The sequence below is a fragment of the Colius striatus genome, chromosome 24 (genome assembly GCF_028858725.1).
Source record: "Colius striatus isolate bColStr4 chromosome 24, bColStr4.1.hap1, whole genome shotgun sequence".
Lineage (NCBI taxonomy): Eukaryota > Metazoa > Chordata > Aves > Coliiformes > Coliidae > Colius > Colius striatus.
In genome coordinates, this window is record NC_084782.1 from 3,956,562 (window position 1) to 3,984,558 (window position 27,997).

The 27,997-nt window shown below is 45.5% G+C and overlaps 1 protein-coding gene across 8 annotated transcripts; it reads right to left on the minus strand.

Annotated features, from left to right (window-relative positions):
• Positions 1-911: 911 nt before the first annotated feature.
• Positions 912-27,845, minus strand: THRAP3 (thyroid hormone receptor associated protein 3). 8 transcript variants are annotated; one of them, XM_062014724.1, is made up of 15 exons: positions 27,769-27,845; positions 22,810-22,875; positions 20,454-20,954; positions 19,486-19,776; positions 19,165-19,250; positions 15,151-15,312; positions 11,335-12,237; positions 9,184-9,924; positions 8,121-8,293; positions 7,610-7,721; positions 7,293-7,377; positions 4,746-4,930; positions 3,974-4,166; positions 3,388-3,537; positions 912-2,347 (listed from the first exon to the last, which is right to left on the minus strand). In XM_062014724.1, exons 6-15 carry the CDS (start codon positions 15,285-15,287, stop codon positions 2,126-2,128), a joined length of 2,901 nt encoding a protein of 966 aa, XP_061870708.1. In that variant the 5' UTR covers positions 15,288-15,312; positions 19,165-19,250; positions 19,486-19,776; positions 20,454-20,954; positions 22,810-22,875; positions 27,769-27,845; the 3' UTR covers positions 912-2,125. The 8 variants fall into 8 exon arrangements, with proteins under 8 accessions (XP_061870708.1, XP_061870713.1, XP_061870706.1 ...); XM_062014729.1 differs by having other exon boundaries at positions 3,388-3,534; positions 19,486-19,779; XM_062014722.1 differs by having other exon boundaries at positions 19,486-19,779.
• Between the last annotated feature and the right edge of the window lie 152 nt (positions 27,846-27,997).

The window sequence follows — 27,997 nt, forward strand, 5'->3', positions numbered from 1 at the left end:
GGAGTGTGGATCCCCTGGGTTTGGCCACACAGGAGCTGGGAGCACTGGGCAGCCCTGGGCTCAAACTGGCTCAAGGGCTCAAGTGAAAGGGTGAAAGGAACCACAGACCGTTAACCCACAGCCCTGTTGCCATTAGCCAACACCATTAACCACCCCCAGCCAGGAAAGATCCTCTGCAGCACAAGCTGAGCCTAAATCCACCCCAAAGGCTGCACCCCGTGTTCCCTGCAGGGTCAGGCAGCAGCTTCCCAGAGGCAGCAGCTGTGGAAAGGCCTTTGCAGCTGTGCCTGCAGAGCTTGGCTGTACCTGACAAACATCTGGTGCCTGTGTAAAACCAGGGCTGCCCACAGCCCTCATCTCCAGTGTTTGCTTTTGATCTCCTCTCTGGAGCGTGGAGCTGATGGGAGGGCTGTGCAAGATGGCTGTGTCCCTCCCTCTTCTCCACATGCAATTACTGCCAAGACAAAGTTTGGGGTTAAAAGAGCCATTAACTGCTTAAAAAGCAGCTTAAAAATATGAGAGTTTGCTCTTCAACCCCTCAAGCTGCCTGGCTCCAGTGCCCACAGTGACATCCCCTCAGGAACCCCAGACACACAGCAGACACTGAGCCCCCAGGTCCTGGTGTGGTGGCTTCCAAGTGCCACGTTCCCTCCTGGAGAGCTGTGGGACACAGGAACCTCTCCTGCATCACAGCAGGGTGAGCTGGGACACAGGGACTTGAGCATCACAGCAGGTTGAGCCATGGCACTTGCTGACACCCCACACTGAGCTGTCACAGACATGCCCCTGCTCCAGAGCCACAGCTCTGCACTGGGGCTGCCCCTGGGCACTGGGTTCTTCAGGCCCTGCCCGTAAAGCCAGAAGGTGTCCCCACCTCAAAACACCAAACAAAGCAGAGTTACACCTACTACTGATTTTATTGTATTTTATTTGCATAAACAAACTTCAGGGCTTTGCTAAACAGGAACTGTTCAAGTCAAAAACAAACCAAACTCTAGTCAGGGGGGTTTGTGTGTGTGTAGGGGGGGGAAGAGCACAGCAATCCTGGGAAGGGCAGGCAGGGCTGGGGGAGCAGCCTCTTCACAGCACAGGCACAGACAGCCCCCTCCTGCCAAGGACTGAAGAGAAAGGGGGGCTCAGGACCATCCTTCACCCCCCCAGGAGGGATGTGCCTCTGGTTTGGCTTTATTCTTTAATACATATATATAAAAAGATTAATAAAAAATACTGGAAAAAAAACCTCATCTCCTTTGACATTTGTAACTGAGGGAGGGGCTGAAGTTCCTTAGAAAACACTTCAAGTCTCCAACAGGCTGCAAAGAGGATCCAGGAGCTGCCTACAAGCAGTTTGGGGCTCTAGCACACACCAGCCTAACAGTACACACACACACACAGAGTGGTGAGAAAAGGAGGGTGGCCTTTTGTCTCTTAAACCATGCTAAACTTCTTAACTTTCAACGTAAAAAGGAAAAGGAGGTTTTGGAAAAGGTCCTAAAACTCAACTGTTGCATAAAAAAACCCCCCAAAGAGGTGGGTTTCAAAATGAAAAATCAGAGCAGTTTGGTCCCAACAAGTCAACATTTAGATGTTTATTCACATGCTTCATTGTTTTGCTTATGTATAAGAACCAAAAGGAAAGTTTCCCCACGGATCAGGGGCTGGATGTTACTACAGAGAGGCCTAAAGGAAGCAGGGGATGAATTTCAAAAACAAACTGAATACACAACAGGGAGGGGGGAAAAAAATCTGAGCTGTGATTCCAACCTTTGCTACTTCAAATGGGAAAAGAGAAACAAAAATGGGAAGACTACTGGGGTTAAGATGGGCACAAACCAAAACCCATGTTGTCTTCAAAACCAACCCAAAGAACTGAGTGTTCAGGGGAACCAGAGGAGCCCCAGGACCCTCCCCCTGCCCTGGAAAGAGGCTCCACGAGTGGATCCAAGCAGAAATGGTCAGTTTGAGTCCACACTGAGGGGAGGCTGAACTCAGGAAATGCAGGTAACGACGGGGCTGTTTCCAAGCTGCTCTCTGGGGCTCTGCTCAGCACCTGGGCTCAACCCCCAGCGTGGTGCTGAGCCCCTTCCCTCCGGCCAGGGCCCTCGGGAACGGGCGGCCGCGGCGGCTACTCGGCCGTTGTCTGCAGGGTGTCCTTCTCCTCTCTGTTTTCTGTTCCACTTTCATCATCTTCTATTTCTCCTTCTTCTCCACTGAATTTATCATGAGCCCACTTGGGGCTGGTGCTTGACTTTCGGAACATGAAGCGGCCTCTTCCCCGGGGGAAGGCGCCCCGGCCGCGGCCTCTGCTCACCCACTTGTCCGCACCTTCGCCCTCCCGGTCGTCGTGCTGCAGAGGGAAGCCAAGGACACCACTTCAAACACACTGACCACTCACCAGGAGGGCAGGCAGGACAACCTGAGGCCACTGGTTTGTGTTTGGGGGAGCAGAAACACAGTGGTTCAAAGGTGGGAATAGCCCAAGAGCCACAGGCTCCTTCTGCAGCTCATCCATGGTGGCAGGATGCTCCCTTCCCACTCTGGGGTGGGCAGGAAAAAGGGGTCCAGGAGCACCATGGCTGCTTCTGCACCTCCATCATTTACATATTCTACACATTCCCCCTTTACTTTCTTGCCCAAACCACTTTGGCAGCTCCAGCTCTTGGTGCTAGGAACTTGGGGAGCTCAGAAACATGCCCAGGAAGGCTCAGTGTGAGCTAAGGCAGGTGCAGGTGGTATGAGCTGACACAGACCCTGGGCTCAGGCTGATCCATTTCTGTACCTAAGCTGCAGTCTGGAGACTGGATACCCCCAAAATAACAACTCTGCCTTGAAGGAGAAAAAATGCAATAACCTTCCCCAACAGCCAAGGCTTGTTTGAGGTACAAGACTGAAACACTGTTGGTTACTGAGAAGATGAGGGACCTCAGGCACTTCAAATCAGGAAGAGATGACTTAAGTGTCTGTTTAAAACTACCCCTTTTCCAAAGGATACAGACAGCATTCTCCCAGATTGCTGCCTGTTAGTATGGCAGACCAGAGTCTCCAGAAAGAAAAAGGAACAGCATAAACCCAGTCAGGGAGCTGGATGCTTTATGGGGATAGAACCTAGAAATGCAGGCCAGCTGCCACACAGACAGACTCCAGCTGTGCTTTCCACAGTGCTGTGGACCCTGCTCTGCGGCCTTTAGGACTGCACTTAATGGCAAATCCTTCTACAATGAACAGAAACAAATTCTCTTTAGTTGTGAGCCAGAAACTTCTTGGGAAGAAGAGCCCCATCGAGCCTTAGGCCGTGGATTAGGCAGCTCAGTGACAGCTGGTGCTTCCACCTCTGAATTATTTCAGACCTGGAGTGTATAGGCATGCTTTGGTCCTTCAGACACATACCAAGTAGTACTTCTTGCTCTTGGGAGTGTACTCTGGATCCCACTCCTCATCTCTGTTCCGCTTCTGGAAGTCGTTGTTGCCACCACTGTTGCTGTTATTGTTGCCCGAAAAGTTGCCTCTGCCCCATCCTCTCCCTCTTGCTCTGAACTGCTGCAGCAGCAAAACAAGGAAGATAAAGGAAAAAAAATGGAATCATTTTGGTTGTTAAAGCCCTTGAAGCTGCTGGAGTTCCAGCCCTCCCCTCACCCTGCCCAGCCCAGCACTAACCCATGGCCCTCAGCACCTCAGCCCCGTGGCTTTGCAATAGCTCCAGGGCTGGGGACTCCCCCATCTCCCCGGGCAGCTTGAGCCCATTTCCTCTTATCCTGCCATTCATTACTGAAGAGACCAACCCCAGCTCACCACAACCCCCTTTCAGTTAGTTCTAAAGAGTGATCATGTCTCCTCTCAGCCTCCTCATCTCTAGGCTAAGTAAGTAACCCCAGCTCCCTCAGCCGCTCCTCACAAGATTTGTTCTCCAGAATAAGATTCGTTCTCCTCCACCAGCTTTGCTGACACACAGGGCAGGAGGGAGAAGAACACTTACAAAGGTCCCTCTAGCTCTTCCTCTCTCATTTGGGCCAGTGAATTCTTTAGTCCCAAGCCGGGACTTGTCAAAGCCTGTGGTGCTCTCCTCCCTCTCCTCGGTCTCCTCGGGATACTCCTCTGCTTTGGCCGAATGGGAGGAGCGTGAGGACGATGAGCTGGATCTGGATCTCTCACGTACCCGTCGGTGTTTCCTGTTTCAGTGACAGAAAACAGAGGTGAGGGGCACACTGACAGGGTTAACAACTCAGCTGTCACTTGTTTGCTGCTGAACTACTTCTTTAGTCACTCCCCATCCCCAACGCTCTCCTTTTCCTACTAGGAAGAGCCATAGCAAGAGCTTGGGATCAGCTGCAACACACAGATCAAACGCAAGTCCTGAGTCTTCTCTTATTGCTCCTTTCTTTCTCAGGTGCTGACACCACAGCCTATGAGGTAAGGACCCATCTGGAGAGCGTGGAAAACAAGGCTAACAGAAAAGGATCAGATTGAAATGACTCTGCTTCCACGTTAACATGGCTGTTCTCTACAACCCAGCAGGAACAAGGAAAAGGGACTCACCCATTCTGACAGGAGGAGCCTTCTCATTTACCTTTAACAGTTACTTAGTGTCTCACATAGACATAATGGGATCAAGAAGACACGGAGAGGAATAATTCACATCCCTGGAGGAGCTTTATGTCAAAAAGGCTACAGGCACGCGGTGTCGTCTCCAACCTTAAGAGCAGAGCTAGGCAAGGCAGAAGGGAATGGCTACGAGGTTTCCTACATACTTTTTTTTTGAGCCTTTGTGACTTTTCTCCGTTTTCTCAGCTGATCTTTCCCTTGAGTGACTTGAGTCTCTCGAGTCCACAGATTCGCGGGATTTATCGCGTTTAAGGTCTCTTTCCTTATGTTTTTTACGACGTTCAATATCAAGGCGCAGGTCGACAGGGTCGTCCTTATATTTCCCTTCAGTCTACAAATGCAGGGAAGAGGGGGGAAAAAAGAGTTGAACACAATGGCTTTCAGTGCACTAATCCAGCACCATTACTTTGCTACTGACTGCACAGACTTGTGGGGAGTTTCTCTGATGCTAATCTCTAATCCACTTTAAGGTGGACAACAACACTATTCAAATACATTTGGATTTGTGAGAATCCAACTTTTCTCCTGGTTTTTAAGGTCCCTGCTTTTGAGCTCTTATTCTCCCTCTTTTAAACAGCATTAGAATAAACAGCCTGGGACTAGGGGAGGGAGTAGCACAGAAGCTGACACTGATCGTACACCACAGCCAGTGAGAGATGAGAACAGCTTGGAAACCCAATCCAGCTGATTATGTATCAGAACTACAGCGTGTCAAAAATGTTTTCACAGCCTGTGGATGTGTTGCTGAACAGCAGCATGCTCACTACCCTGCTGACAGGCATCATCCAGCAGGGTGGAAGGAATTTGAATCACCAGGTCTGGAAACTGAACTTAAGGAGAAGCCAAAAGCTGTGTGCTGCCTGGAGATAGCCAGAACAGTGATTGCTGATCAAAGAGGTTATGAGATTGAGGCCACTGAAATGCAGCAACCAAGTGCATCTGGGACAGTGCCAACATCCCACTGACACTGAGGCTTTGTGGCTCTGCCCAGGTTTACTTTGGCAGAAGTGCCAGCAGCACCTTTGCCCCGTGGCACCGTGAGCAGGAGCATGCACTGCTCCGACAGTCCAACAGGCCCTGCTGGGTCACAGAGCAAGGACTGACCAGCTGCATGAAAATGCACTTCACAAGTAGCTTTTTGTAATGGTTTTGTTTTTACATAGTTAATTAAAACCAACAAAATTAACCTGGCAATGCTTGCTTTGAGTTCTGTTTCAACTGCTGCTTCCATAAGCTTCTGTGGCAGATGAGCAGCCGTGTTACCTGCGTGGACTCTTAAAAGCAGAGGTACCTGGATGAGGTTCTGCTTGACTGCAAGTACAGGAGCAGCACAGTGACAGTGGCTGTGGTTCTGACAGACATTTAACCAAGCAGCAGGATGGCTGTGGGGAGCCTACACACGACGCTGCTGGCAACAACATGCAGCCTCCAGGGCTGCGCTACCTCGGGACACGACACTGATCTTGGGAACTGTATGGACTTGATATGCAACACACATCATATTAATCGTCTTCAATTAAATACAAAAGGATTAGTAATTCTCTAGCTATGAAATGGTTTTTACTTACATGAGTTTCTAACCACTTTTTTTGTTTAAATAAATATGTCAAATAACGCAGGAGTGAGAGCAGGCGTTTTGTTTTGGTATTTGCTCTTCTACTTCCCCCAGGCAAAGAGCTTTAATTTCTACTCTGAGAATAAAACTGCTCCCAACACGATGGATGACAGATAAAGTGACCAAATCAGCAGCAGCTCCCTTATGAGGTACAGCAAACACCTATTTGGGTTTTGTGAGGGCACGTCTGGTTTCACGGAAGGCTGGCGAGCTGTTTGGAAACCACGTTTATAACACACTCTGCCAAGCTGACGCTCAAGAGTTCAGGCCCATCAAATCCATCTCACCATCGTCCATGTCAAGCCACAAGTGTGTTTGGGGAAAAAATTGAAAACAAATATGAAACAAGTAAGGTTTCAGCAGGACTGGTTTGAAAAAAAGAAAAGATCTCTTCAAAATGTTCAATGTAAATATGAAGGTGAATAAACAAAGGTTCAAATCCCCAAAGCATTTTAGGTTAAGCCACTTTTATGATTGTTTAACAGCGAGTTGCAATGGCTCAACACTCATCTAACTCAGAAAAGCTAACACACCAACCTCCAAAATGGTCTGGATCTACTCCAAACCGAGTGCTGAATGTTAAAAGTAACAGTAAAGTCAACAGAAATGGCACAGTTACGTTGTTAAGGACAACATTCATCATCTGCTTTAATAGTGTATTTGGTTTAGATAAGTATTTTACTTCCTCTCTCTTTGACATGCATGTCTCTTTGGAAAACATGGTTGGAAATATTTGCATGTATACAATTGAGTTAATAATACTTACAAGCAGAAAAATATCACAAAAAGTCTCTTCTCTCATCATGGGCACTTGTTCCAAAAATCCTCTCTTTTTTCTCTCAAGCTCACCTCAATTGATTTGGGGTCATTTACCATAGTCTAAACCACTTCACAAAGGTTGTTGATACACTTTTAATAAAAATTAACCCTTTGTAGTTCATTTTTAGAATTATGCCCATCCTTAAAAGAAAAACACAAACTTAAGTAGAGAGTAATTTAAACAAAAGCATCACTGTTTAAGTTCATGCCCAATGCACTCATTTTGTTGAATTAAAACTGAGCAGAGTTAACAGTTCACCTTGAAGCCAGGATCTCTGGAGCTTTTCGTTTCCTCTTGAGAGAATCCATGTTTTCTAAAAGTACTGGGAGATATATCTATCCTCCTACAAGTAAAGTAAGGACACAGATGTCATCTTACTCATAAGAAGATGATGAAGTTTTTAGATCAGAAGTCATTTCAAGCAGATCAATGTTTCCAAAGGTACTTAAAAATCTCTGTATTCTTCCTTTGGGTTTTTAAATGAAGCTAATTACATACTTGAATTATTCCAGAGTTTAAGAGAAGGAGACCTGAAACACCCCTGAAATGTTAAAGCAGCATCTAAGGGCACCAACCTGTGGATTTCAGGGCTCTTTTTGTTTTTAGCTGCATCTTGTTCCATTCCTTTCTTTAGATATTTGGTAAAGCGTTCATTCAGTGTCATTCCTGAAGACCCAAAGTGATGCTCTGTTGGGGGTTGGAGTAGAGACAAAGAGACAAAGCACATCAGTCCTTCAGCTTGGCTAAACTCAGCTGCAGAGCACGTGAAGCACACGGGTGATCAGCTCTAACACACTCCTGACAAATCTCCACATTGAAATAAACAATGTATTGAAGCTGAGTCCCAAATTCACTAGAACACATGATTTCTAAGGCACAGGCTCACTGAATACTGCTCAAGTAACAACCAGACTGTCTCTCCTGCCTTTCCAGAAGTTATTCATGGAAATAAAGACAACTTCTGATCAGGCTGCTGTTCTCATCTATGACATCTCTCCTGGAAAACAACTAGAGTGAACAAACTCCACTTCTCTGGGCAAAGCAGGAGCAAACCTTCAACTGAGGACACGTGGAGTTTTGACCTACCTCTTACATGATGGACTATGGTCACTATATGTTGAGCAAACAGTTCAGAAGGGCTCCTCTGAGACTGAGCAGACTGAATATGATGGAAAATGGAGCGAAACTCTTGCTCCTTTTTGTTGCTGTGCACCAGGTCACGACACAGTTTGCGTTCCTGAGCCAATATGCCACTTGGACTAGAAAAAGAACAGATCACATGAAATAGAAGAACAGGGTAAAGGGAAGCAGTTAAAGATGATTCATGTTTCAGAAGTTGGAAGCTGACTGCTTTTTTAATGCACTATGGTGAAGGCACCTAAGAACAGTCCATAGCACGAGCAAGACAGTTGTTCAAATAGCTCCAAACACACTGATCTAGGTTACTGTCACGATTCAGGTCACTTGTCGTGCTGTATTTGGAGGGCTGTGTGGGTATTAAACCCTGACACACTGTGAAACACAAGCCCATTCTTACACAACTAGCTGGCTGTGATCTTCTGCTGCCATTCCTAAATGCTAGCTCAGCCTCTAACACGTCTCACTGAGCCTATTAACCCTTACTGGATATTGCTATACAAATGTATTATAAGACAGTAAAAAACTATTCCAGAAGAGCCCTTGAAGCAATGCTGAAGTGGCTTTCAGGATTTCCTGGAGTTTCAGTACTGCTATGTTGAGAATGAGATTAGTTAAACACTCTCCAGAGAACTGAATGTCATTGATGTGGTGCTTTAAGCTTCCAGCAGCAAACTGAGTCAGAGCCAGTACAGTGTGGAACCTGATGCAGGAGCATTTACATTCTGAACTCATCTGACATGTAGCTGTACAAAAGCTCAGATAAAGCTGTTTAACCTTCACGTTACACTTTCACCATCTGGTAACCCCTCTGACCTCCCCCCACAAAAGCAAAAGGGTCACAGAAGTACCATAATGACAGAAAACTAACAATCTCTGTCTCCAAAAAATGCAAGTTGTGATGCAATATTATTTAGCCTCCCTCACCCTTGGCAAACACATGAAGATCTCAGGAAGAGAAAAAGGCAAAATAATCACTATTTAGGCTTCTCAAACACCAGCAAATCCTTACCGTGCAAGATCTTCGTCAAAGGAATCCATTCGAATATTGACCTGGGCCTCTCGAGTAATGGAAAAGGAGGATTTGCCAGGAGTCAGCCCCTCTACTTTGGTGCCAGGTTTCTCCTTTACCTCAGAAGCCTTCCTTGGTGGAGGGGAAGAACTTTTTTCCTGGCTCGATTTGTAAGTGGTCACTCTGAAATTCTTTTCAGGAACAAAGCCCCTGTGACCTGGTTCAGCTCTCTTGGATGCTGGTCTCTCTTCTTTTTTTGATCTTTCAGAATAGCTTTCATCCTCCATTTCCTCAGATTTCCTTTGTTTCTCTTTCCCAGGTGGCAAGAACACCACCCCTTCCCACTTTCCTGACCGATCCTCCTCTTGAGTTTTACTTGAAGCCGCGACAACTTTCGACATAAACTTGGGCTCATCATCAAACTCCGAATCTTTTCGACCTTTTGCTTTATCTTTCTTTTCCTGCTCCTCACTTTCCTCTTTGCCATAATGACCTTCCTTGTGGAACTCCGGGACCTTGAGCTTGTCAAAGTCATCCCGGAACTTGTAGCGCTTGGGTGACTGGCTGCCGCGATATCCCTTCTCGGAGTCGGCTTTGCCTGGGTAGGACTCAGCTTTTGCTTTTCCATCTGTTGCTCCCATCTCAGAGAAACTCCCTTTCTCTTTTGTTTTTTCTTTGTCAGCATTTGTTACTTTCTGTTCTTTGTCTTTCCCGTTCTCGCTCTTCTGCTCTTCCAGATACCTGTTCGTGAAACAGACACCACAGGAGTTCTCTCATTGAGTAAATCACAGGTGGATGGTTCAGTTGAAAACAGTCAAATTCTAGAGAACACCAAGCTGTGCATGTACAGAAAAGCTGGCTCTAGGCCCTGAAGTAGTTAAAATGGAAAGCAGAAAACTCAGCCTGGATTTAAACTTTTAGAACTTGATAAAACTCAGCAAATGTAGAAGGAAATGGATGTGCAGAACTGATGAAATGAGGCTTAAGAACAAATAAAACCAACCAGCTTACCCACAGATTCATTTGAAGGAAAATAGTAACATCTTACCCAATTGGTTTATTTCCTTACAAACCTGCTGCAGGAGAACAACACATCAAAACTTTCAAACTGGGCTGTTCTGCTTTAAACAACACACTGGAAATAAAAGCCTCAAAAGCTACTTCAAATTTTGGATGCAAGTTTCATAGGTAAGCTAAATATTTCATGACAGACTGTAAATACAAATAAAAGCAAAAAGGTTAACAGGAGAATACTTCTTTTGCTGGGAGAAGACAAAACACTTGTAGAGAGAACAACAGTTTAGCCAGTTTAAAGCATCAGAGATATGTTTTCAAGCAGTCTAAGTAAAACCCTAGAGCTCTGAGGAACCAGCAGTAAAGCCCAAGGACATTCCTCACTTCTGGGCTTGGCAAAGTCCAAACAAGAGTTGTAGCTTTGTTTTCCCCTCCTTTTTGAATTTCAGACATCTTTGATACAGAATCAGTTCAAAGTGATTTTAAAAGATTTAAAAGCACTTGTGAATGCCACTCTTATCTTTTCAAACAGTCACCCCCAGGCACAAATCTGCAGTGGACTAACCAAGCAAACAGCAACATGGACAATGCCTTCTGTAATGGAAGGATGTTGTCATTTTAGGGATCATCTCGGTGCTTTGCTTCCTCATACTACCCACACACAAGAGGCCCAAGCACCACAACTGCACTTGCCTTAGGCTGCTTGCAATAGGACATGCAGTTTTACCTACATTTTGTTATAGTACCTAATGCAATACCAAAACCAAGGAGTCTGTAACTGGAAGTAGATAGTTTAGCAATGCCAGCTTCCAGTCTGTGTGGTCAGGTCACTGGGAAAACCCCACTGGGCACGTTTTCAAGTGCACCCAAGGTACAAACATGTCTGAAGGGAAACCACACAATCTTCAGGAATTATCCAGAAAACTCCAGCTTCCTACAACACAGGGCTAGGCCTGCATTTGATGCTGTAATTTAAGACAGCACCAGGCCCAAGGAGGTGGCTGCTGGCTCACGTGGCACCCTGCACAGCCAAGGCCCTCACTGCAGCTGGAGCCTGCACAGTGCTCATGGGGGGCACCTACACACACAAGCTAGCTCAGCAAAAAGCTCTGCAGCACAACAGAACACATCACTTGCCTTTTGGAGAAGGCTCCTCCTCCAGGAGCTGTGGTTTCCTCCTTCTGAGATGTACTGTAAATGGATCCAACTGGCGTTGGACTTTTGCACACAGGGCTCTTCCTTGTTGGGCTCAAACCTGCCGAGCCATGCTCAAAGGGACTCTGGTGAGAGCCTGCCTGGAAGGAGGTGCTGCTGCTCTGTAAAGCAGAGCTCATCTGTGATGAGGTGGACAGTGGAGGGCTCTTTTGCAAGGGGCTGGGCCGAGGAGAACGCCGCCTGACCACGACTGACTGCAGAGGGCTTTTTAAGGCAGGACTGCATTCCCTCGGGCTGAGCTCAGACACAGAAGCTCTTGAGGCTGAACTTGTACCATAGGTGCTCATCTCCTGCCACGGTTTCGATCCCTCAGATGCTTTGGCATCTTGAGCCACTGCTCCTGAAAATGGCTGCTCCTTAGACTCATCCCCTTGGTTATCTCCTGCAGCTTGGGATGCTCGGGTATCTTTGGAAGATGACTTTTTCTCCTTCCCAGATTTACGCTTGGAAGACTCCACTCGGCTGTGATTGGAGGAAGAGCGGGAAGAGGAAGATCTCCTCGAGCGATCCGAAGAGGACTTGTCAGAATTCCTAGAGTGACTCCTAGACCTTGGGGACGGAGATCTCCTCTTGGGTGAGCGGGAGCGTGACCTCCCTCTCCGAGGGCTGTAGGCTTGGCGATAGTTTTGCCAGTTGGACCTGTAATTGCCGTATCCTCCTCGGTTATACTGGCCCCAGGGATAAAACCCTCGATTCCGGCCTCGGAAATAATATGGTCTCCTGTATCCTCTGTTATGGCCTCTGAAATCCCGGTTCTGATACACTCTGGGGTGGTTCCTTTCTCTGTTATGAGATGGAGAATAGGATCTCGAGCGAGACCTAGAACTGGTACAAGGAAAAAAAACCCACAATGACACAAGATGTTTGATTCCTCTGTCACAACTTATTTGAAGCCTTCTGAAAAAAGGAGAGATTTGAAGAATTCATTTCTAAGCTGTTCAAAGGAAATGCTTTGGTCTGTCCTCACCCACTCTGCCCTCAATAAACTGCAGTGGAAATAACTTAGTACCTGTGATACTGCCAAACATATTTGGCTGCAGGGTCACTGCAGAGCCCATGGTAAGTGAGTACATGTGGCTCTTCATTTTTCTAGGATGAATGTTGCTGCTATCCAGCTTCAGAAAAAGTAACAGATTTCAAGCTTCCAACCCTTTTTACCTCAAGGTCAAGGTCATACCTCATCTTAGATCTCCTCCACAAAGCACCATTCCTTGATGCCTCTCATGCTACCGTTACTGGAACGGAGCAAAAATCTTCCTCTTGTGGCCCAAGCTCTCACATGCATTTGAAATTCTGATTAGCAAGATGAAATCCCACTGCTTTGCCAGATCAGTTCAACAAACTGCTATGCCTCAACATGAGAAGAGCAGTACTGGAGGGAGCAGCACCCTGCTCTCAGGTTTTAAGTTCCCCAAGGTGCACCTTCGGTCATAGCTCAAAAGCTGGAGCTTCAAGCAAGTGGGAGAGCAGAAGGCCTTCATCCCCAGCCTGACACCACGAGATGGCACTGTTAGTGTCCCCCTGCTCGCCTCCACACTTTCATGAAGAACAGAACTGAATCCAAAGACAAGCACAAAGCCTGTAGGAACACAGATTGAAGTGGTAAAACTTTAAGGGCTAACTGTTCCAAGTCTCTCCCGTGAAATTTTCAGAGCTGCAGTTGTGTAACTGCTTTAGAGCTCCACTGCAGCTCAGGATTAAATGCCAGCTTTACAGAAAGTACTCCACAGCTGTTGGAAAAAAAACAAACATGCCAAAAGTCTGGGATTTTAGCAAATTTCCATTAGTAAAACTGAGAAAGAAAGTTTCAATAGAGAAGAGATTTTTCCAAACAGAATGTCAGTAAATAATATTCATTTAAACCATTCCCACAGTCCCTTCTGATAGAAGAGGGCTTTGGCTCCAAAACACTCATTGGGCAAACTCCAACACACACACACACACACACACTTTCTACAGACAGGCAACAAACAATTCATTGCTGCCCTCTCTCCTCCCACACTCCAACTACCTCGGGGAAAGGGGATCCAGCACTGCTGATACAATTCCTACAAAGCAGCACACATACAATGACTACAGTATCAGTCATTGCTAGCAAGCACTTTAATTTTAACATATGTTTCATGCTTTGCTTCAAACAACTAAAAATATGCAAGCAACTTAGCCAAGACAGCTTCTCATTCAAACAACAAGAAGGAAAAGCACCAGTAAGGGACCTGTTACACACCACTTGCAAACTCCGTTCTATCGTTTGAGAAGGGAAGGTTTCACTTCAAAAGCTGCAGAGAATATTTTCAAGAAATCTCTTTTAGAAAAAGAAACATTCTGCAAATAAACACCACAAGCAGTAAATCCCCTCACTCTGCCAGCCCCTGTATCTGCTCAGCTGGACATGTGGCTCCAGTTAAAGCACTCACCATTCCATAACAGGTAGAAGGAAAAATAAAGGCACAAAGAAAGCAAGAATTACAAAGTTATAAGTCAGACTCCAACATGGCAATACAGCTTAGAGCAAGCAGAAAACCTACCAGATGAAGAGTAAAACAATGTGGTGTATGCTGAAGCACACAATAATGGACGATTCTGCCAAGATGCCTCGAGACCTACCTCAGCGAATATCCTACCGCCATACAAGATGATGTGTCTGTACTAACCCCCTCCATTTTGCCTCTTTCTTTTAAGAAAGGAGTTATTTACAAAGCACAAGTAGATTCAGCAGCAGCACAGAGGAAACTATCATGTTTGCACAGGGTGCCTTTGTTTTCAACTGTCACAGTTCCTTCATAGCCAGGCAGATATTCCCAAATGACCACGTATCGTCCAGCATTCCAGCTTCCTCTGCAAAGCACTTGGTCTGACTCAAGTCTCCGCCTCTAATTTAGTTGTGTCATGTCCTCCTCTCTCTCTCTGTCTCTCTCTCCCTCCAACTATACATTTATTAGAGCCTCTGCATTTTAAAAGTCTCTTTAATTGTTAACACTTGCATGTGTTTACAGCCTAACGGTTTTCAGAATGTGTTATTAATTTCAGTGACAAAGCAGCTGAATGTGATTACACCCAGTCCAACTGGAATGCCTTTGCCAGATACAAAATGCTTAGCCAAAAGGAAAGGAAAAAACAGATATCCTGATGGCCAGGAAAGACAGGAGCCTTTAACTGGCCTGATCAGAAGCAACTCAGGGAGCTAAGATCAACTATAATGCACACGAGTGATTTCTCAACATTAACTGCAGTGAAATGAACTTTATCCATCCACACTGATCATTTCTGTTAACTGACTCCCGGATGCTGAAGGGAAGGGCAGGAGTCTTCTCTAAGGGCCCAGTCTAAGGGCTGCAGCAACCCTGCTGTGGACTGTATCCCATGGTAGTGAGCCATGCTAACAAAAGCACTTCCTGATTTAACTGTACATTAGAGTACCTGTCAGTATATTAATATATTGGGGAAAAAAAGACCTGCACAGAAAGTAAAATTATTGTTCACCAAAAACATGCTACAGAGACCAGATTAAGGGCTCAAAAGAAGTATTTTGACAATGTTGACAGTCACAATTTCTTCTCCTCAGTGAAAACACTTCAAAGCAGTAAAGGCTGTCAGGAAACAGCGTAAGACACAGCACCCTATCTGCCCTCACATCTAATCAAAGTCTCTCCCTGGAAAGGAATTAAGTGACAAACCATATGGACAGAGGGGAAAAACACAGTTCCACCCTTTGGCTTCAGAGCTGCTCCCACTTACCTAAGTCTCCTTTTTCTTGAGCGTGAGACAGAACGAGAACGGGAGCGCGATTTGGAGAAGGAGCGGGAGCGGGAGCGGGAGCCAGACCTCGAGCGGGAAGAACGGGATCCAGACTTGGATTTGTTAGTTTTAGACATCTCTGCAAGCACCTGCCAGCTGTACCTGAAGGGGAAGAGGGAAAGCAAAGTCTTTGTAAAATGAAGTGGCAACTCTGTGAGAACAGGTAACATCTGGCAGCCTGAGAAGTCTGGTGAGACTGGAAATAGGAGCGTTTGAAGTGGCTGGTCAATAGCAGATGAATGGTGTTGGGCTCCAAACAGCAGGGAAAAGAATGCATGAAAGGACCATTTATCAACATTTCCTTTCAATTTACTAGATACATTTGTTGAAACAGCAGCATTTCCTGATTTGCTGGCCAAAACAATAAAAGTTTAGCACAGTAAACCAAAACGTGGAAGAGATGCAGAGGAAACAAACGGTAATGCTAACAGAAGATACAGGAAGATGATGTAAGCTGCCTCTCAGAATCACAGAGCTGCTCTAAACAGCAGTCCTGAGGGACTTCTGACACACTAAGATCAGGAAAAAAAGCTACATTTTGCAAGGGGATTACATATATAACCCTTAAACTGTATAACTGAAGGATAGCTCTTTAGCAAATGACAACCCTGTAGTTCAAGAATGAACTGCACTTCCACACACTATCACCTGTAGGTTATCTTTATTTACACTGGATTTCACACTGCTTGACATATTTTAATAGACTGGTATCATTAAAACAGCTTCCCCACAGGTTTTCTCTTGCATAGCCTCTGAAACAAATCTTTTTACAAGAAAATGCCCATGGGTAGACTGACTGACCATGGTGGTAACTCTCTGTAAGTCCTGAGCAGGCCCCAAAACAGATCTTAAAAGTACCACTTGTTTTGAGCTGTAGAATAGTCTTTGTATTTTACTTTGATCCAGAGAACTCACTAGTCAAACATGAGTTTGGTATGTGCAATGTGTGCCAAAAGCTCTCTTGCCTTAGAAGGTTTTTTTATCTTTGTCAATATTTTAAAGTTGATTCATTCCTATCATGTGAGGTAACTCCTACTAGAATAGAAACCGAGTTGCTATGCTCTATCAGTACTCAAAAGGTTAAACAAACTTAATATTGGAGTCATTCCAGCTCTCCTGTGTTAACACTGCAGTTGTAAACTTATTGCAATATACACTCAGTTGTTTTAACGACTGACCCAGATCAGCTGGTAAGCAAAAAACCACCCTGCTCTGAAAGAATCTGTTCTTATAACACATCCTAAGGATTACTTTGACTTCAAAGAGAGAGATGCCTGTCAGTGAAGCCAAGGCAAGGTGTGAAAGCAGCAGTGGCTGCTCATTTACCTTACCAAGAACACAGCGTGCACACAGCCCCACAGAGCTCACAGGGGGACGCTGCTTTTTGAAACTGGAAGGTAAAAGGTGTCTGGTCCTGAGTGGGGACTACAATAGAAGCATTTACACAGTGCTAGGGAGACTTGTCATCAACAACCTGCTCTGCCAGAGGTCACTTTTCCTTCCTGCTACAGAACTGCCTTCCCACCACCCCGACACGGGCTCTGTCCCTACCTTGAAAGGGACCCACGTGATCCCTGCTGCCTGACCCAGGTCTCCTCTCCCAGCAGAGACGAGCGTGACTGGACACATCTGCAGGAGATGTGCTCCTGGAAACACTGCCAGGAATTTGCAAAACTGTTCTTTTTTTGCTTTGCCTTTTCAGAAGACCCAGTTACATGCTGTCCAGTAGAATTTCCCAAGTAGCATAGTCCCACGTCCAAAAACAATCAGCACTGATCCTGAGCGAGCCGAGTTTGAAGGGTCTGGTAAGGTATTACTCTAGTGGAAAACAGAACCTTCACAGTCTGTTTACTCTACAACTATCCTCTGTAACACATCTCATAATTCAAGACACATAAAGGCTGAAGAAATCATCTGTTATTCTAAATTAGTTTGCTCAATTCACTCATCCCACAGTTCTGCAGACTGCAAGCCAGAGCTGAAATCACTAAAGCTGGTCACTGAAGGAAACAGTCAACCTGTTCAGTCTGCTGAAAGCACATTGCTACTGCAAATTATTAAGCATCATCATTTTGGATTCTTGTAAGAAACATTTGCATTTCTGCAGACAACCAACTTAAAGATGTAAAGTTCAGTCTTGTCTAAAAATGAACAGCAGCCAAAGCTCCACTGAACAGTGAGACAAACATCTCTTATTGGAACAAACCAGTTTGAATCCTTCTTCCATAGTTAATGGAAAATAAAGGCAGAAGGTTTGCTTGAGCTCTGAAAGTCTTTGACAACACTCAGGAATTTGATTTCTCACAGGAGAACACTGCCACGTTATTTATTTCCCCTTCTTGGCATCAAAGATTTCCTACTCTAACCCAAAAAGTCTTCTAACCTGTTTCTGGTAAGGAAAGCAGGCAACATGAGCTGAGCAGCTCTGCACGTAGGTTTAATAATATTTATACAGGTTACTTCATTCTGGAAGTTCCTGAGCTGCTTTAAGATAATGTTTTGGGCATTTTTTTTTGCCATACTACAAACGGTGCCATAAGGCAGCTCACAGAGTAGATGAATTCTGGTCAAGACCTGCAAGACTTTTGTCTTTACAAAGCTGTACAAAGGAAAAGTAATAAAAGCCTGGTTTCTAAGGATCTGATCCAAACAGGTCCCATACTGTGAATGCAGGCATCTCCTCCACCAAGTGAAGACAAAGGCCAAAGTCAATTCCCTTTGATGTTTACAGCAACCTTTGTGGATGGTTTTCTGCAGAGATTCACTTGTACTTCTTAAACAACTGGAACAAAAATTACCACAGATGTCTCTAAGGATATTGCTATTGATGCACAATTTGACTAATTGCTACCTTAGTAACAAAGTCCATGGAGGAAGTTTCCATCCTGCCAATGCAATGAATTGTTCACCTACATACTAAACTTAATCCATCTGATGACAGAGGTTACAAGTGTTCTGTTTTACAAGGATATTTTTAATCCAGATGAATTCTCTGACCCCATATATGAGTCCTACTGCCAAATACAGGAGCAGGTTGAGATGAAGAACCTACAGCCTGGAGGCATCTCACTCTCAAAACGCTTCCTAAAAACTGGAGGCTATTTCAAGATGCAAAGTTTGCCTTTTCCATTTCTAAATCTTCACAGCAATCCATCAGACTACTCAAAGGGTTGAAAACAATGGAAGAGCAAACGCTCCTCCTAAGCCCCCACAAAGAACTTTGGCCGGAAGACAGACTTTGGCATAAAACACTGACAGGAAAGTTAATGTTCTACTTGTTTCAAGTCTACCGACAAAATGAAACAGAATAGCTCAACTCTGCTCCACAGCACTGAAAAAATAAGTCACTCTCAAGACTCTCTTCCTGCTCTGCGCTTCCACCAGCTACCACAGATTCAGAGTGCAACTGTTCAGCATAGCCAAGAACATTTCAATCAGCACCCTTAAAACAGTGCAACACTTCAGCAAAAGAACAAATGGTGTGGGGGTAGAACATGGGGGTTTCATAATTTGGATCATTATGACATTTAATCATTTGACTAATTAAGGTATATGGGACATAAAACTCCTTTTCTCCCAAAAGTCACCACAATGGTGTAAATCCAAAAATCACTCAAATAGCATTACAAAAAATAGGAGGAACTGCTTCTTCCAGGACTTCCAAGATTACTTCATAAAGTTGTTCTGGTTTACCCTTCTATTTACCAGCTATTTGGAAAGACAAGCAAAAGCATTCCAAGATATAAGAGCCTTTTCTTCAAAATCTGTTTAAATATAAATTACACTCAGTCCTTTCTGTGCAGCAGCATTGGCAACAATAAAGAAAAGGATTTAACTGACACAGTTGAACTTGTAGTATGCCCAGGACAGAGGGGATACAAGAAAGTATATTCCAAATCCCAAGCCAGGCAGTTTTACCCCTTTTGAAGAGCTTCTTTCCAGTTGTATGCCTACCTGCTTGAGCAGGTTCACACCTTACACCTTTGAACAGTCAGGTTTCACCGTCTCAGCTTTGTCAATTATGAAATCAGGAAGCAAACCTGAAATGAGAAGAAAACGCACTGAAGCACCTTTGTGTGGATGTTGTACTTCCTGCTGCCAACAATCACCAGGAGCCTGGCTTAGTGAAGCTGTCACCCAGTACATCGTTATCTTCAATACTTCAACAGAATCCAAACATTGCAGAAGTTCATCACCCACTTTACCATGAATTCTTTAACATACTTTTATGAGGAATACAGATTTTAAAGCTTTCAAAACTTGAAGTCTACTTACTCCTTCCTTCCTCCACCTCCTCTGCCCCCATCCCTGTTCGATACATACTAATCGCTGCCATTACATCGGTACAGCCGTATTGAAGCAACTTCTCTCAGCTCATATGTCCAGTCTTGCTGGATTCAGGACTAAGCATTTTCCCATATTGTTAAAGAGAATCCACAAGCCAAGAGAAACAATTGTTTTCCTGACAAAGTCATCCATGGATACATCGTCGTCTTTAAAGGGTGCCACCAGTCCACTGGGAGCTGCTTTGACAGGTCTACAATTACATTTCATTCCTTCCATGAACTGCTGAAGGGGTGCAAGTTTTAAGAGAAGAAAACAACAGTAAACATAACCTCATAAATGACTCTTGTGTTATTAAACCCCTAATCTAACAGCAGGGATGTCATTTATTCCGTGTTCAACCATAAAACAAACTTGTTTATTCATTTCTTCTGGTTACTCCACTGAAAAAAGGCTTCAAGGCTACTAGAAGATTATGCTCTCAAATGGTGCTTCAGTCCTACCCTCACCCATGAGGAAAGGCTGCATTGTAAGGTTTAGTGCTTTCTAAACCATGCTAACCAATCTGAAAAAAGCCAAATAAGGAACACCAGAGATGTTTTCTTTTTACTGTTGCCACGTGTGACCATCTAAATGTCTGTAAAAGAGGGACATCTTGCCTTTTGCCTTACAGAGACCTTTGACTTTCAGCCTTTTGCAGTGGTTGCTACAAAAAATATGGCCATAGCTTTTTTGTTATTGATAAAACATTTGGGATTCGTTTGGGTTTTTCCACATATTTCCCAAACACCAATATTAATCCAAACATTTGGTACAATCCACTGCACACAGATGTCATCCAGATCAAAAGCTGGCTGAATTATCTTTTGGAGAAGAACACTGTTTTCATATTTAAAGCACTACTACTACAGGGAAAAAAAATGAAGCAAGACAACATACAACAAGCAAGAACAGCTAACCTTTCTTCCAGATATGGAAAGTAGGAAACGTGCTCAACGCTCTCTGCTGAAGCAGAAACCATAGTCCAGGAGTTTCTTATTCCAGAACACTGTAAAGAACATTTCTATATGCCAAGACATGGGTCAAATGAAGAACGTTTCTAGTTTTCACAGTGTCTTTTGCCAGGAATTTGTTTCCTATTTCCAACTGGCCTGTGTTACTTTAATGACTGTCTCTTTCCATCTTCCACTCCTCTTTTTTTTTCCTGAAGTCTTTTCAAGCAGTACTCATCAATATTTCAGACCTTTCAGAGACGTTACAGCAGAACAGAACCACCAGGGCCCTGTACAGAAAAGCCATCTAACAAAAGGTTACAGCTGAAATCACTCCATCTCAAACGTGGCATCGAGGATTGCTATACCATGTAGCACCACAATTTGCCAGCTTGGGGAGAAAAACACAGCAGGTAGGTCCCCACCAAAAGCTGAAGTTTATTTGTCTTCATATCTGTCTGTAATACACTGAGCATAAATAGGAAAAACATTTGCAAACAGGTGAAATGACTTAGGTACATACCTTAGCAGTGTGCACAGTGCTGTAAACTCCTTACAGTAGTTTCAGACTATTTCACAGTGTTTACAAAACATTAACTTGCAAATATGATGTATTTTGTAAATGTGTATGTAATTGAGGTAGGCAAACAAAAATTTACTTGTTCCTGTCTGGCCAGCACTGAATGAAACTGTTAGGGTTTATTTTGCTGTAAGGCCCAAAGCAAACAAGATAGCACCTCATTAGAGAAAACATTTCTGCCTGAGCGTCTTGTCATCCGTTCAGCACTCACTAACACAAACGTTCAGTTGGGAGAAACAGCTGAACTTTATTTGCTCACAACAGCTTCATTATCAGGGAACAAAGGGGAAAAAAAAATCAATTCTCCTTCAGCCAGCTCTCCAGTGCCCAACCCTGTGCTCCAAAACCTAAACAAGACTGGTTAACTCTAAAAACATAATAAGCCTTACAAAGTGTACTTTGCATAAAGCAACAGCAAGCACTACAAAAATACAGTCCCCCCCTCCAAAAGTCACAGATCTACATAGTGAAAAACCAGCTTCATCTGCCATAAAACAACCTTTTTTTAATATATGGATAAGATACCTGAAAGGATTCTATCAGTTTCAACTGTGACAGCCTTTGTCCTGGCCAAGAAACCACCTCTAACATTAAAATCCCAGAAAAATTATCCTGAAGCCTACAACTCCATCTATCAACCTCCTTAACAAGAAATTTTCCTGGACAACATTGCTAAAACCAAAACCAACAAGAAACCCAAATCAAAACAGTGTGTTCTACTTTAACACATGTCAAACACACTGTGTGTGTTGGGGGGGGGGAAATGTTCAGATTATTCTGCCACGGCAGGAGAAGCACTAATTTGTTAACAGCAGTTCCAACTTACTGCTGCTCTATAGGAGTTCAAAATTAAGATCCCTGAAAAGAAGTTGAATATTACACTCAGTTCTGGGTTCAGATAATTCAAAGCAGATTCTATACAATGCTTGGAAGACTATTTACAGGTTGTTCCAAAAAAGGACTGATTCTACAGACTGTAGTGCCAAACAACCCCTTCCTCCCAAATAACCTGACCAGCTATAAGCACATATTGATGACTTCAATTCTGACACTAGCTCTTTGATTTTAAAAATATCTTTGAGCTTAAAAAGTCTTCTGTTGTTATTCAGAGTTTAATGACCAGGAGCTCAAAGAAAACCAATCCAAGCAAAAACTCACTAGAAACCTGGATGGTTTTGTTACAAAAGCCAGGCAGCTGGATTTGCTGTTAAATGGGTAAGAAAAACACCCATACTTCGAAAACAAAAAAAGGAAAACCTATTTCATCAGCTGTTTGCTTCAAAACCTATACAATCTGGGAATAGAGAAGTACAAAATTCAGACCTTCAAAACCAACAGCTTCCTCACAGTGCAGCCCTACTATCTTGAGTAGTTTTATTGATTAGTTTGAGACTTGTCATAACTCCTGGGCTCCGTGAATCGTCCAATCTGTAGTTTCAGAACCCCAAAGAAAAGCAAGAAAGGGTCCAACTTACATAAGAAAACTATTCCCAAGCCAGTTAACCATAACAATTCAAACTTGTGCACAACTCGAGTTATTGTGCTACTCCCCAAGCAGCAATGGAGGAATAAACTGTGACCTCCAGCAAAGTTTTCAACCCTCTTAAGTCTGGAAAGCAGCAGCCTCTGCACACTGGTACTTCCTTCAGTAGAATGACCACCACACACTTACAAAAGAGAGGTAAATGCTTGTCCACAGAAAGCTTGTTTGTATGGAATAAGCTTATTCAAACATTTACATACCTTGGGTAAGTCTCCCATCAATTATGGTTCTGAATATGGCTCTATTAGAAGCGACTGAGCTCTCACCTAAGTAAAAAAGGAAAAATCTAATTGAAACCAATCAAGTAACTGGCAAATCCTCACATTTTACAAGCATGGGAAAGGATTCCCATTTCAGTCATTTGTCCCAGCACCATTTCCCAGTAAAAAAAAAGGCTGCCAGAATAACTTAGTGTAATCAGATGGTGCACACACAGATTCTTCCCTCAGTCTCATCCACAGCCCTATAGGAGCAATTAACTGTAATAATTCACACACACAGACACTTGAAATAACCAGGTACATGACCCCCACAAGATACCATGTGAACAAACTCCCTGTTAAGGCACAATTTAACATCATTAATACAGAACCTAATTCCCTTAACACCCCTCACACCATTACCTCTTGTGCTCTCAGCAGATGAACCTGTGAGGTTACTTGCCGGCTTTCCCCTCTTCCTTGCATTCAACCAAAGTGAGAAGTGAATGCAGGCAGCAGTGGAGAGGACATACACCAGCTGGATGTGCAGGCGACAGCACCCTCACATTACAGCAGAGGCTTTTTTGGGGTTGGTACAGCTACCTTACACTGTAAATCATCACAGGCTAAAAATGGCTGAATGACGAATAAGGAGATGAAATTCTGAGCAGTCCATTTGCACTCGTATTGAAGGAGCAGCAGCTATGAGCAGGGCTTTACAAAGAGGCCTCCTTCTTGTGCAAGTACAAAGTATGTTCATATGTGATAGGGAAAAAGGGACACTGACAGAAAACTCTTCCTTGGGTAGGAAACAACCTTCCCCCTCCCAAGGAGCCAGAGCTCTCCAGTGTCCCACAGCAAGGCTGTGTCATCTCTGGGTGCCATCGTTTTCTTTTAATGGACGTGACAGCTTCCGGTTACCATGGAGTGAAACAGAGCAAACACAATTCTCAGCTGGCATGAAACATAATCCCATGATTTCACTATTCATAGCCCTGACATGATACAGCTAAATTTAGCTGGAAGTCTTTAACTTTCTCAAACCTAACAGAAGTGACTACCACCATCATGTAGCCTCTGCTAATGCTCTGTCTCATTGTGAAGAAGGGAATGTTTTCCTTCATGGTGATTAAGACTCCAGACCTACAAACTCAGCCCGTCAGACAGAAACAAAATAGTACCTACTCATTCCCAGGCACCACTTTGGCATAGCTCCAGCAGGAATAGAGGAGACCAGATGAGCTCTTGGCACTAAACCTAACACCTTCTCCTCATCTTGGGAGCCACTGGAAATGCACAAGCAGTTTCAAGCCATGCTCCCAGGCTTGCCCAGCAGCCAGGGTTTGCTGAACAAGAGTCTACCAGCATAGGAACACGGGTCAGCACAAAGACATAGAATTGTAGGAGTTGGAAGGGACCTTTAGACATCATGTAGTCCAGCCCCCTGCTAAAGCAGGTCCACCTAGATCAGGTCACACAGGAATGTGTCCAGATGGGTTTTGAAGACCTCCTGAGAAGGAGCCTCCTCATCCCCCCAGACAGCCTGGGCCAGGGCTCCCTCACCTCAACAGTTAAATATTTTTCCTTATGTTTAAACAGAACTGTTTGTGTTCCAGTTTCTTTGCATTATCCCTTGTCCTGTTAGTGGATACAACAGAAAAAAAAGTGTTGCCCCAACCTCCTGACACACACCATTTAGATATTTGTCAATATTAATGAGGTCTCCCCCTCAGTCTCCTCCAGGCTGAATAGCCCCAGGTACTGCAGCCTTTCCACAGAAGAAAGTTGCTCCAGTTCCCTGATCATCTCGGTGGCCCTGCACTGGACTCTGCAGCAGTTCCCACTCAGCAGACCAGCACAACCACAGTAGCTGTTCCACAGCCTCACAGGATGACCTTCCACAAGCTCCCCAGGGAGCCAGAGCAGCTTTTGATATCGACACCACCATTCCTCTCTCTTTCAGCCATCTATATGACTAAATATTCAGCAGGAATCCTGTCCTGCAGAGGAACTCTCTGTACCATCGTCAGTTCAGAGGAACCCCTACGGCCCAAAGCCCACGTTACTGTCCTGGCACACACAGCCATTACACACAGCTCAGGATACTGTAAACTTTTCCAGATATGGAAAAAAAAATTGAAGGGCTACATAGCTGCTTAAACAATTAACAAGCTCCGGCACAGCAAACTGTCATTTGGCAAAGACAAACCCAAGTGAGCTAAAAAACCAGAACAAAACCAAAAAACCCCACATACCTGCTCTATTCTTGGAGGGAGCCAGTGACAGAGCTACAAAGGGAACACCATGTTTTACAGTGAAAAGCACCCTCAGGATGAACCAGTCCTGCTCAATTCTTCCTGGGCCTCTCGGTGCAAGATTTCCTTTGCAGCAGAAAAAGTGGGAGCAGGTGAAGAAATAAAGCTGCTGACTTGTATGGAATGTCACTGGTTTTCTGTCTTGGTGGTTTACAAGTCATGTTTTTTTTGTTTTCCAGTAGCACCAACTATGTTAGAAGGTGCTCACCAGCTTTTCCACAGCACACAGCTCTGTAACACCTCACCCCTGTACTCATGGGGCACAGGGATGAGTGTTTGCAGAGTTTACAAAGGTTCCTGTCTTAAATAAGCTGGAGAAACAAACAGATAGCTGAATTATACTGTCATAAGGCTAACAGGCCTATCTGCTGGAGGGCTGCTGCAGGAGACGGGTTTTTAACCAGCAATGGCAGCTTCTAAAAGACTTCAGAGGTAACTCTTAATGTTAAATACAAGGAGAAACTCCTTTGGTGCTGAGGGGAGGGAGCTCTGGCCCAGGCTGCCCAGGGAGGGTGTGGAGGCTCCTTCTCAGGAGGTTTCCAAACCCACTGCACACATTCCTGTGCCCCCTGAGCGAGGAGAACCTGCTTTAGCAAGGGCTGGAGCAGCTCTACAGGGACCTTTCAACCCCCACCAGTCTATGATGTGCCCCTCCCTGTTCCTGCTAAAGCAAGAGCAACTAATTCACAGCAGAGAAGAAGAGAGAGGAAAATATATAGCAGGATCTAAAAAAAAATTCAAACATAATGATAAGATCCCAGGCTCTGAAGGAGACTCCATGTCACACAAACATACACTTCAGACATCTCTCTAACAAGGACTGCCTTGTTTTGTCCTCTTATCTGCTGTTACATCATGTAACTAGTGCCACAATTCACAAAGTCAGCCATTTCCCTGAGCTGAGCACCTGCAAAGTGCTACACAGTCAAACTACTCAGGCAAACTTCTCCAGGAGAAGTCACTGCTGTGTCTAAATACTCCTTTTTCTGTCTCTACAATATCCTCCCCTAAAGGCAATCCTAGAGGCTAAGCTTTAAAATATCTCTTTTTGAAGGCATGGAAATCAGGTTACACAATACAAACCCAGAGAACAGATCTCTTCAGCCACAGCACTTGAGGGCAGTACCCACACAAAAGGCACATTAAAAACACACCTAACATGTCACATTGGTCTTCCCATAAACACTGACAGAACTGCTGCTGGGAAGGAATAGTACCAGAGTCCTCTACAGGGAGAAAGTGGATGGTTTAATTGTCTGTGCTCTTCAGAAAGAGCATCCTGAAAATGTCCATTTGCTGATGTGACCCTGAAGCCTCTTACACACACACTCTGTACTGGCACTGGTACAGAAGCATCAGTTAAAGGCTCTTCTCCTTCCACTCATCAGCTATAAAACAACCTATAATGGTTCCTAAACCAGGTTTTGTGCCATAACATCAGACACTGTATACTGAAAAAAAAAAAACCAAGGACCTCACCTCCCACAAAGTCCCTGAGGAAATGCTGTTGCACACACACACCAGCACTCACTGCACATCTGCAGAATCCACACACACAAACAGAAGTGAACCTGCACCTCCCAAGGCTGATACCCCAAGTACTACTAATCCCAAACTTACTTTGTCACCTTCTGGTACATTAAGGCACATTAATGCACTGAGAAAGCCATTTAGGAGGCAATTACAGGGACAATTATCTCGTTTTATAGAAATCTCAAACACAAAGGTGTCCCCAACTCAGCAAGAGCTACGGAAACAAGGAAATTCAGGGCTCACACGTTCCCCGGTGCCACTGCAAAGCCCATTCCACTACCACATCTTAGGATGTGTCCAACTTCACTTTTAAGCAAGATGCAAAGTGGGTAAAGTGAGTAAACAAATCTGTTCTGCACCAAGATGCTCACGGTGTTGAGCGCAAGTGCCCTGAGACCTGTGAGAGCTACACACTCTCGGGTGTTCAACCCCAGCTCACGGGGTTACGGCCGCAGCCTGGACAAGGTCCCACTCCTGCAAGCTGCAGCTGCCTCAATCCCGCAGGCCCGGCTGCCTCCCCCGCCCATACAGGCACGGCCTGTTCATGTCACAGCGAGCGTGAGGGGACCCCAGACACAGGCCGGCGATAGGAGAAACCCTCCGGGGGACAAGCCGAGGGCCCGAAGCCGGGAAAGAATTTCCGGGCTCGAGGCCTAGTGGCCCGGGTAGGGGACGAGCATCTCTAGGAATGGGCTGGGGCAGGACAGAAGGAATGAGGCTTCGGGCCAGGTCAGGCTGGAGCGGGACAAGGGCATAACGCGGGGCCCGGCATGGGCCGGCCGCGAGGCGGTGACGTGAGGCGAGGCCTGGCCTGGCCCGGCCATGAGGCCCCGCCGAGATGGGCCTCGGTAGCGCCGCAGCCCACTCGGACCCCGGGGGCTGGAGGGTGGCGCGGGGCCGCGTTCGGCACGTGGCGCCGCCGAGCCGGGCGGGGGGGGCAGCGCCAGGCCAAGGCCCAGAGCGAGGAAGGACAACGCACGGCCCGGGTGGGCGGCGAGGCCGCAAAGCGCCCTCGGTAAGAGGGGGGAGGAGGGAAGGGGAAGCGCAGAGCCCGGCGGCGGGGGAACAGGGCCGGGCCGGGCCCCGCCACGCTCGGCCTCCTCGCACTCACCGGCCGCCGCTCCGCCCGCGGCCTCCGCAGCAGCCAGGCGCCTCCACCTCCGCCTCACGCACTTCCGCTTCGCGCCCGCCCGCTGTCCGCCCGCGGGGGCCGCCGGGACGCGCAGTCCAGCCTCCTACCGCGCTCATTGGCTGTGGGCGCCCAGCGGACTACAACTCCCAGCGTGCCCCGCGCAGCGCGGTACATCACTTCCGCTCCCTCCTCTGGCGCCACGGAGAGG

Coding starts and splice junctions, on each gene's coding strand:
- THRAP3 (XM_062014723.1), bottom strand. CDS start 15,287: ATGTCTAAAACTAACAAATCCAAGTCTGGATCCCGTTCTTCCCGCTCG. Junction 12,238..15,150: donor TCAAGAAAAAGGAGACTTAG/GTAAGTGGGAGC, acceptor TCCTTGTACCAG/TTCTAGGTCTCGCTCGAGAT. Junction 2,348..3,387: donor AGAGCAAGAAGTACTACTTG/GTATGTGTCTGA, acceptor TTCCCTCTGCAG/CACGACGACCGGGAGGGCGA.